Source organism: Pelobates fuscus, chromosome 13 (assembly GCF_036172605.1).
Source record: "Pelobates fuscus isolate aPelFus1 chromosome 13, aPelFus1.pri, whole genome shotgun sequence".
NCBI lineage: Eukaryota > Metazoa > Chordata > Amphibia > Anura > Pelobatidae > Pelobates > Pelobates fuscus.
The window spans coordinates 8,957,073-8,967,468 of NC_086329.1; the positions used below are offsets into that span (position 1 = coordinate 8,957,073).

At 35.5% G+C, this 10,396-nt stretch overlaps 1 protein-coding gene across 3 annotated transcripts; it reads right to left on the bottom strand.

The window, feature by feature from the left end:
• Positions 1-2,309: 2,309 nt before the first annotated feature.
• Positions 2,310-9,744, bottom strand: OTX2 (orthodenticle homeobox 2). Of its 3 annotated transcripts, XM_063439429.1 has the most exons (5): positions 9,623-9,744; positions 9,455-9,514; positions 5,246-5,439; positions 4,005-4,168; positions 2,310-3,661 (listed from the first exon to the last, which is right to left on the bottom strand). In XM_063439429.1, exons 3-5 carry the CDS (start codon positions 5,340-5,342, stop codon positions 3,041-3,043), a joined length of 882 nt encoding a protein of 293 aa, XP_063295499.1. In that variant the 5' UTR covers positions 5,343-5,439; positions 9,455-9,514; positions 9,623-9,744; the 3' UTR covers positions 2,310-3,040. The 3 variants fall into 3 exon arrangements, with proteins under 3 accessions (XP_063295499.1, XP_063295498.1, XP_063295500.1); XM_063439428.1 differs by having other exon boundaries at positions 9,455-9,744; XM_063439430.1 differs by having other exon boundaries at positions 4,005-4,156; positions 9,455-9,742.
• Positions 9,745-10,396: the final 652 nt, after the last annotated feature.

Consider the following 10,396-nt stretch of genomic DNA (forward strand, 5'->3'; position numbering starts at 1 on the left):
ATATTGAAGCATTGCTCCCAAGTTCACAGTATTAGTGAGTCACTCACTGTCTGCCCAGAGGACAGTAACAATCAGAACATCCCAACATCTGATAAACCCAGGACGGATACCTGCTTCTATCCCTGGCACTACAGCCACAGCCCTTTGAAGAAGGGATTTGGTACTATGTGAAAATAAAAATAAAACGTGTGATTAGTACAAAGCTGCAAGTTATATAGAATGTCTAACACGTTTAATAAAAAAAAAAACCTTCTCCCATTGAAGTATTAAGATTTAATTTATCTATTGGGAAATTAACATTTATATTCCTAAACTATAAAAAAAATAAAAAAATAAACACGGAAATGTCTGGGCACACACGGATCCAACTGCAGAATTTAATAGAAAAGAGCAGGCAACGTTTCGGCTCAAACAGGAAACAAAAAAAACAAAAACAAAAACTCCCGTTTGAGCCGAAACGTTGCCGGTTCGTTTCCATTAAAGTCTACAGTTGTAACCATGTGTCCCCCCCAGACATTTGTAATTTTAAAAGTATTGGGGTCTTGCAGTCACCCGGTCTGTGTGGCCCCAGAGATTGAAGATCCTTTTTGTAGGAGATGCCTTGTCCGGTTATATTAAATCTCTATGTCACTTAAAGTAATAATGTATCTCAGTAATAAATCAGCCTTTAAATCACCAATTCGAACGAGATCAAACGGGAATCGCTCTGGCAAAGTGTTCATGTATTTAATATTTTTACACAGTAACAAGTTAGATTGTATTAACTGTTACAGGGGGAAGGACAATTGAAATATTAGGAAGAAATGTGTATTTAAACCCCAAATAGGGTCATGGAACGGGGAGGGAGATATTTAATGATTTATAGAAGCGACCAAAATGTAGGCAGCTGGTTTTTGTATTTGTTTTAAGTTTTATTTATTTTTTTATTTTTTGGGGAGGGGGGGGGGTGTTATATTTACATTAATTACTATAAACCATCAGATTTCTAGCTTCACTTGTGCTTTTAACAGGTGACAAAATGCTTATAGTTTCAACAAAAATATTTGTTCTACACACATTACAAAGCTAAAAACTTTATACAATTTAGAAAAGTTTGAATAAATATTTTACACTGAATGAGAAGGAGTTGTAATAAAATGTTAAGTTGTTTATGTTCACTGTAAGTGGGAGAAAAATCCCAAACATATATTTAAAATAGTTCTTTTGAATTCCTTTAAAAACAAGGTAAAAGATTGGTGAAGGTCGCCTTATGTTCAACTCCTTAAATTATAGGCTTTGCAACTTTCTAAAGTGTCCTTTTGTTCAGACATTATTTCTGCTTCACTTCTGATCCCCCCCTCCCACAATCTAGAGGAGAGAGGGGAAAAAACAAAAAAAAAAAAAAAAAAACAGAATCTCTTTGTTGCAGTGAAAATGGTCCCACTGCAAAATAAATAAGGAACAGGAAAAACAGGGAATTCATGTAATGTAATAAATGTACCTGTAATTTAAAACAAACAGGACCTTGCCTACAGACAGCTGGAATGACGAAATATTTCATTCTGGGAGTTGAAGGGTTAACCCCACTGTGAGCTACATGACATGACAGGTATGGACAACACAAACAGGAAAACAATGCGAGGTTTAGTGAATATTTTTTTGCATGTAACAGTGGTGTAATTTGTTTGTTTTTAATTTTGATACAATTCGGAGTTTAGTAAACAAACACCAGAGTTAATTAAAACATCCTCCTAAAACAGGACAATTTTTAGCTTTTAAAAAAAAAAAAAAAAAAAAGGAAACTTTTTTTTATTATTATTATATATTCTCTTGAAACTACTGAAAGTCCTCTAGAATAGAGAGTCTACATAAAACAGAACCTGGTATTGGTAGAATTGAAACTTTTCAGTAGGAATCAAACTGGGACACATCGTTGTGCTAGATTCGTTTTTAATATAAATTATACATCATTTTTCAGCTCCAGAAGAGGAAATAGTAAATGCATATTTTAATTCACATATGCAAAAGGTTAGAAGCCAATTGATTGAGTTGTTGCATTGCACAGAGATCAGGTATAATTTAAAGCCAGTCTTTTTATTATTATTATTTAAATTTTCCTCTTGTTTAAATCGATCTCTAATAATCTAATGTCCATTCGATTTCTTTCTCCAATCTCTGTTCTCGCTTCTGGGACAGTTTCACTGCAGTTCCTCGTTGGTAAAAGACACATTTTGAATGATCAAAGGGCAAGATTTCCTCTGAACGCAGAAATCTCACTTAATAGATTATAATTCTTAAATCACAGAGGAATCCCTTCTGGTGGGTGGGGGGGGGGGGGGTTCACAGTTGCATACAATACAGGAGATCACAGTTTTGAAGTCTAGCACAGATTTAAAAACCACATATTTACCATTTATAAGACACACACTGATTGTCTTTTAAAAACTACATATTGACTCCTTATAAACATGTTTTTTGTTTGTTTTAAATAAAAGTAGTGCATCTATGAGAAATCAGTAGCACAAGTCACTCAAACCCGTGAAATGTTCTTAGTGTCAGCCAAGCAGTCACGAGCTGTACCCCCTCCAAAAATCCAGAACCGGAGCACTCCATTGGTTGACCCAAGAGTTGCCCAACACTGGACAACTTTTGATGCAGATTCTGTTGCCCCATCCCCCCAGTTTATATTAATTATCCATAATATGACTGCCTGAGATAGGAAGGGCTTCTTGATTAGTTTAAAAAAAAAAAAAAAAAAAAAATCAGCCAATTTTTTTTTTTTACTTAATTTTCTTCCCCTAAGATCTATGATCACAACTGTATCTGGTTTGGATGACTGGATAAATAGGTCCTTTCCCACAATATGGGAAGAAGTTTTTTTGAGATCAGCTCCAGAGTTTAGGGAAGGGATATATGAATAAGACTGGTCGATTTATTATATTTCCCCCCCTTCTTTTTTTATGGTTTGTTTTTCTTGAAGTCCACCAAGACCTGACTAGACCTGGAATGTCAAAAGGACTTTGTCTCCATAAAAAGTGCCTCCACTTGCCTAAAGTGGTCTTCACAAGACTTGGAACTTCCATGATGAGGTCTGGTCTTTATAATCCAAGCAGTCAGCATTGAAGTTTAGCTTCCAGGAGGCTGTTTGGTCTTTGTAATCCAAGCACTCAGCTGGAGTGTTAAAGCCCAGGCTGGAGGCCCCATAGGCCTGGCTTGACAAGGAAGCTGGGGACTGGTTGAGGTGGCTGGTCACAGCATTGGTTCCCATAGGACTTAGAGTAGCTCCAGGTCCAGGCAGCTGGTGGTGCATAGGAGTTAAATAAGATCCACAGTCCATGCCCCCAAAGTAGGATGCTGAGCCTGCATATCCTTGGCTGTAGCCTGAAGCTTGGGTGTAGGTCATGGGGTAGGACCTCTGCATGCAGGAGGAGGAGGTGGACAGGGGGTCTGACAGAGGGGATATGGAGGCTGGACTCCAGATTGACACTGGGGCAGTGCTGCTGGAGATGACTGGCACAGAGGTGCTGCATGGAGGGGTGTACTGCCCACTGGTACCACTTTCTGAGCTGACCTCTCTGGCTGGAGAAGACTTCTTTTTAGGTGGCCGTACCTTGTTTTGACCACCATTCTGCTGTTGCTGCTGTTGCTGGCGGCATTTTGCTCGGCGATTTTTGAACCACACCTAAAAAACATTTACAGAAAGAGAGAGGGAAAAATGCAATTAAAATGTGGCACCTGGGGCTCCTTGGTAAATAAAACCTGCACAGTTATCCTCATTGTGTCTGCAATAGAGATTAACCCTGTAAATGCCGGAGGGGATACTCAGCCCATCTGGTACAACCCCCCCAGTTCATTACTAGCTTTTGTTTTCAAGCAAATGAGAATCCCCCACCCTCCCCTCCATTAGACAGAATGAAATTGTTATCTTTCCCAGATTAATCCCAGCACAGTAACTTGTTATTATGTAACCAGACATTTTACTATGGCTGCAGTGATTCAGTTACAGGTTTATACTGAGCACTTACCTGGACTCTGGATTCGGGTAAGTTGATCTTTAGAGCCACCTCTTCTCTCATGAAGATATCGGGGTAACGAGTTTTGGCAAAGAGGGCCTCCAGGACATCCAGTTGGGCTCTGGTAAAAGTAGTCCTCTCTCGCCTCTGCTTTCTGGGGGTAGCTGAAAAGAGAACTATTGATCATTGGATTGATCTGATATTGGGAATGTATAGATCTAATCGATTTAAAATAAAAATAGGTTCCCCAAACTCCACTGCATTGCCCAAAATCCCCCCAAACCGTTCTACATAAACATCCCTTCGAAACAATATAGGTTTCACTGCAATCCTGAGTGTCCCACATTATAGATCAGGTAATCTAATTTTACTAGATTAAAAAAAAAAAAAAAAAAAAAAAGTTTTAAATATAAACCCCATTAACCCTTAGGGGGTACACACCCACCAACATAGATCGAATTAGTAATCAATGAAGTACAGTCAATTTGCTAGCCATATGTCAGGTAGCCATAGCAGAAATCCACTTACTGTACCTACACAAACCAAAGCCAAGCTATGTACCGGGGCGAAATTAATAAAAAGTCAATGATTCGAGTTACTAAACAGCGAACGGTAGAAATGGGAAACTCGATTTACAAGATTTAGGCCGGTATAAATGATCTGAGAACTATTCCAGAATAAATGTTGCAAATTAGTTTGTTTATTGTAAGTGGAACCCCAATGTTAAAACAAAAATCCCATCCTCTAGGCCAAAGGAACATTAACAAAAAAATAATCAATAACCCCCTCTCCCCCAACTTGTTTTTATGCCATTCTTTTGTCCAGATTCTTCGTTTGGGTTAATTCACTAAACTCCGAATTGTAGCAAATTGACATCCGAAAATTACAAAGTTTAGCCCAAAAACAAACAAACCTTCAAGCTATGACTATAAGCGATTTGGAAAATGTATTGCAAAGTCAGCTATTGTTTTGAATAAATGTTACCATTCTGATTTTAATTCACTACAATTGTGAGATTAGTAAATAGAACCCCGCTGTTTATTAAACATATCTTTACAGATAAACAAAGTATAAACAGACTTGAAATTCTTAAAAACATAAAAAAAAAAAAAAAAAATGCAAGTTAGTTTTTGATTTTAAAAAGTACAGCCCTGGGAATAAAGTGCATGTCCCTCTGACTTAGAGAATTACTGAAGATGTCCTGTTAATCCCAGAAACCTCAGATAATCAGCATTAGGTATAAGCGAACTTACCAGGATATCCCACGGAAGGATGTAGTAAGTCCATCCCAGAGGTAGTGAGGCTCAGTCCATTCACTGCATAAGGTGGTTGCTTGAGATAGGACATCATGCTAATGTTGTAGTGGGGAGCACAAATTGCAAAGTTGTCTGGAATCGTGGTGGCAGTTGGGGTTCCTCTGTACAATATTCTTCTGCACTCAGACGTTCTAGAACATGAAGGGGGTTTGATGTTAAAATTCTTGCATTTTGGATGTGGTTCTATGTAGTTTTTGAGCTGTGTGCATTTAAAGGCTTGTTTATTTTCATTCTGGATCTGTTAGTGGCTTGTTAGTGTATGAGCCTCAGTAGCTCATGTCCCTGCTCTTTAGGAAGTCCCAGACCCCCAGCTGACCAGTGGAGGAAGAAAATGCACACTAAATAAACGTGTCTCTTCCTCCCAAAAAAAAAAAAAAAAAAAAGTTACACCCCATGAAATACAACACGCCTTCCTAGGCAAAGGGAAAAAAAAAAAAAAATCAACAACCCCCAAGCCTTTAAATGGACTCAGCAAGCCTGCAGGAAGACTCATTTGCATAGCATCTATTGGTTGGTGCTTGCTAATTGTCTCTAACAAAACTTGATTAGGACCATTTGCAAGAAACAAAGAGCTCATTGGTTAAATAAATAATAAAGTTAAAACCCTTTCTGGGAGATAAAGAGAATGCATCCCTCCCAGCCTTGGTGGGCATTAGAAAATAATCATAAAACCATTTATTGGAGATAAGCTCGCTCAATTTATTTTGCTACAAGTTATTGCAGAAAAGAATTAAGGTTTGCAACAAAACAAAACAAAACAAATGTACACTTTTTTTAAATTAAATCTTTCAGTATTTTTTTTTTTTTAAAAGTTCAAAAATCTCCAATTCATTTAGTTAAAGGAAATCCTAATTAGAAATACAACGCCATAGAATTGGTTTATTGAGGTTTCAAAGTGTTGATTCAAAGTTAAACAAACAAGTCTTTAATTTCCAATTAAGAAACAATCTAAGAGAGAGTCACATTCCTCACCTGACTGAGTGCATACTGAGGTGCAGATACACTTTAATTGCATTAACTCATTTAAACACTCAAACATACACATCAGCAGTCGCCCCCTCCAGAATCAACAGTATTGGCCACTAAAGGCAACAATATATATATATATATATTTTTAAATGTTTTTAGTTCACTCTGCAATCTACCTTCTCCAGGTAAATAAAAAAAGTACTTAAAACCTGTCCAATCACAAAAATTGTAGCTAAAGATAATATGCCTTAGGAATTATGTTTCAAAATCAGGTATTTAAATATTTATGTTTCATTATTTATATGTTTTGTTTTTTTACTACAACAAACATTTTTACAGTTTCATTATTTCTAAATACAAGGCCATAAATACAATGTTATTATCTATTATAATTTGTAAATCTGTGTACTCCATATTTGTAGAGTGTAATTTATAATTCATGATATAAAATAGCCGATGATATACTGTACAAATATGATTGATACAATTTATTTCTAATGTGAATTTTTTTAAATTAGCATTTTTTTTAAATTGCTCCAATTACATGCATTTAACGTTAAACACGCTTTACAAGAGATATTATCTGATTGATTACAATGTACAAAAATCGTGTTTTAATGAAGAGTCCATTAATTACTTAGGAGATTGGGGATGGGGGCAACCTAAAATGTAATCACATTTAATAAAAACAAAAACGCCCTTAATTTTTAAGTTTAGCTTTCAACCATAAATTCACTTAACTTTTCAGTTGCATTTGATTAACATACTATTCTAACTAAACATGAGCCTTTTGAATGTAATTTATTTTTCTGTATTTTAGAGGAATCATAGACAAACTGAGTTATTGAACTGAAGTACTGATTTATACTACAGGTCCTGAGTATTATACTTAGAATATTTCGTTGAGTTTTATTAAGTTTCAGATGAGCACCATAGTTAACAAAAAACAATTAAAGAAAAAAAATATTAAGTAATTGTTATGAATGCCTATTTGAAACTCAATCGTTGAAGGCAATAACGAGTTTTTATCTGCCAATCCCAGGCGTTTAAATCATAATTTAAAATGGTCTTTGTTCATTTTTTGAAAAAAAGAAAAAAAAAATTAGGTTGCTGGTAGGACTTTTTTTTTTTTTGCTAATCACTGATGTAACTTCTGAACAACGGTTCCACAAACACAATCTGTCACTGTTTCCCCTAAACGTTCCATCTACAAGTTGCTATGCAGTTGCTCAATAATAATTACCTCGTCGAATAATTAATTATAATAAATGTTTTCTTGATAAATTAACGAGATAATCTGAGTGGCACAAGTTCCCTAATTATAGGACGCAGTTGCCGAAGTCTGCAGAGCAGTTGTGGTGATTAATTTTTCTGCCTCATGGATATTAAACAAAACACACAGACTGACATGCTGTTTATAGACACAAAAAAAAAAATTGGTGTTAGACAGTGAAAGTTTGGGGCCTTGGGGGGGCGAGAGGTAAAGGAGTTTTGGAAGTAGGACTTAATTATTTTGTCATCCCTAGTTGTTAATAATTAACAAAGCCCCAACGTGTATTAGTCACATGTTAATTAGTGTCATTGTTGCAAATTATTTTTACATTTACATTACAATTTGTAATATCTTTTAATTTTAATTGAGAACCCCCCAAACATTTTCAGAGTACACATCGCCCCCTCAATTCGTATGCCAAGCTGCTCAAAGCTTCCTCTTGTGATTAAACAGATGTTATTTAAATATCACTATTTTATTCATTAATATAAGTATGCTGTCCCTCATATACGTGATTTTATTAAATCCAATTTAATTGAAACCTAAAAGGACCCTTAAAGCATTAAAAAAATGTATTCCTATTTTTCTGTTTATAACAATAATATAATTATTATTGTTATAATTAAAACAATAATTTATCTATAACTATGGGATAACTATAAGCATAATTGTCATTGTTATAGTTAGATTATTATTATTATTATTATTATTATTATTATTATTGTTCATTTCTATAGTTATATTGTTGTCATAGTTGTGTTGTTGTTGTTGTTGTTATTAATATTGTTATTTTTATTATTTCATATTCTGTTCTAATTCAGAGTTTTTCCCCATTGTAAAAAATGTAAACGAATCCTATGAGCGCATAGCCTGAATATTTACAATCCTAGAATAGTTTTGATTAAGTTTACAAGTAATTGTGAAAATCAAAATACGATTGTTATCAGGGATTCTTTCTAATGTCTACCAAATTGTCAAACGAATATAAAACAAAATGTTAGCACACACACACAAACATTGTACAAATGCAAGTATAGTGCAATTATTTGTTGATCAGTTGACTCATAACATCTGCTCTCTCCAATAACAACATCTGTCAGCAGTACACACAATATACACATTTTGTTGAGATCATTAAAACCCAAACATTGTAAAAGCGAGTATAGAAGATACACTGTATGTGACAAGATTCTATGTTCTATGAGTTTACGGTCTAGAAGCCTTGTACAAGGCTGTGTTTTTAAAACGACTTTCCTTAGTTCAACCTATCGATTGGAGTCTGGGAAGAAATCTGTTTGTCAATAACTGAGTAAGCTAGAGTTTTAATGCCACTTATTTTTTTGATAAAAACTATTGGTTTGTCAACATGAGCAGGCCATGATTTTTTTTTTTTTTTTTAAAGTAGTCCCCCCCCCCCCCCCCCCCCAACCCATTGATCTTGTAAAGGAAAAAAAAATCCCAAGCTCTCTCCCTCACCCTTTTACACACAGAAAAGAGGGAAAATTGGGGATGAGACACCCCGCCTACTCAATTATCCGTTTTTCTCTGTTTGTGCTTCTGTGAATGAAGACAGAGAATTTACTAAGCCAAAAAAGAATGTTTAACATTTACTTAAATATCTTCTCGGATCTGTCTTCATAAACAAAAACAATAAAAACTTACAAAATCATTACAATTCACTTTATAAATAAAACTATTATCCACCTACAGATTCCTAAATGCATTCAGTAAAAGCTCCACTCTAAGCAATGTTTTCTTTGTGAATTAAGAAAAGGACAAACAGAGACACAGTTTAGAGATCTGGAACACATCAGCTTTCTCTTAAATTGCAGAAGAGGTCTAAAAATGAATTAAACAGAGCCAGGTTTAACAAACAGGAAATAAAGGTAGGTAGCAACACTCACCTCTTCAAACGTTAAATAGACCCCAAAAATGAAGCTAGGCTCAATCAGATATCCTTTATCCTGCAACAAATCGAAACAAGTTCATTAAAAACTCAGTTCTCTCTTCCCCTTCCGTGGAGTAAAGTACAGCAAAGCTTTAAACTGTGTGTTATCCCTGTACAGACATACAAAGGGGTTGGTGGAGGAGGATCTTGTGATATCTTGTGAAACAGAGGAGACAAGATTGGAGCTTGAGCTCTGTGTCTCTCTACTGAACATTTGCAGAGAAGGCTCCCTCACTGGCAACTTTTTGACGCAATTTCTGTAGCCAATGGCAGGGGGAATATGATTGACACTTGTGAGCCACAGGGAAAAAATAATAAATAAACACATCAGGGGGAGGGAAGGTACACTGCTCAACCACAGGGACAATCAGGAGACAAATAGACTCTTATGGCACTGGGCAGGCTAGCAATGCAGCTTTAAATAGGCAATTAATGCACATATTCATATTTTATACCATTTATGAGCAAAATGTATGTGGTGTATAAAGTATTGGGTTGTAATGTCCCATTTTAAGACAACATGATTATTATGCAAAGAGTTAGAATAAAAATTGTTTTGTGGGAGGTGGGCTGGTAGCGATATATTGATGTCATATTTCTAATTATCAACTGGGTGAATGTATTTGTAGGGTGTGGAATACACAGGGATGGCTGAAATGTATTAGGATAAGGAGAGGAGCATCGAAAAAGCATGTGTTGAGCTCCAACATATTCAGTAGCGTTGTGCATTAGTAAGAAAAACTAAACTATGAATACAAAGGAAAGAACGGATAGTGGTGCAATAACCAAGCCTTGTTCTCACATGCACATTTATTCTTTAAACGAATTTGAGGGTTGGGTTTTTTTTAGGGTGTGTAGTTTATTGTACACAAATCAAAGTGGTATACTAGAGTTTGTC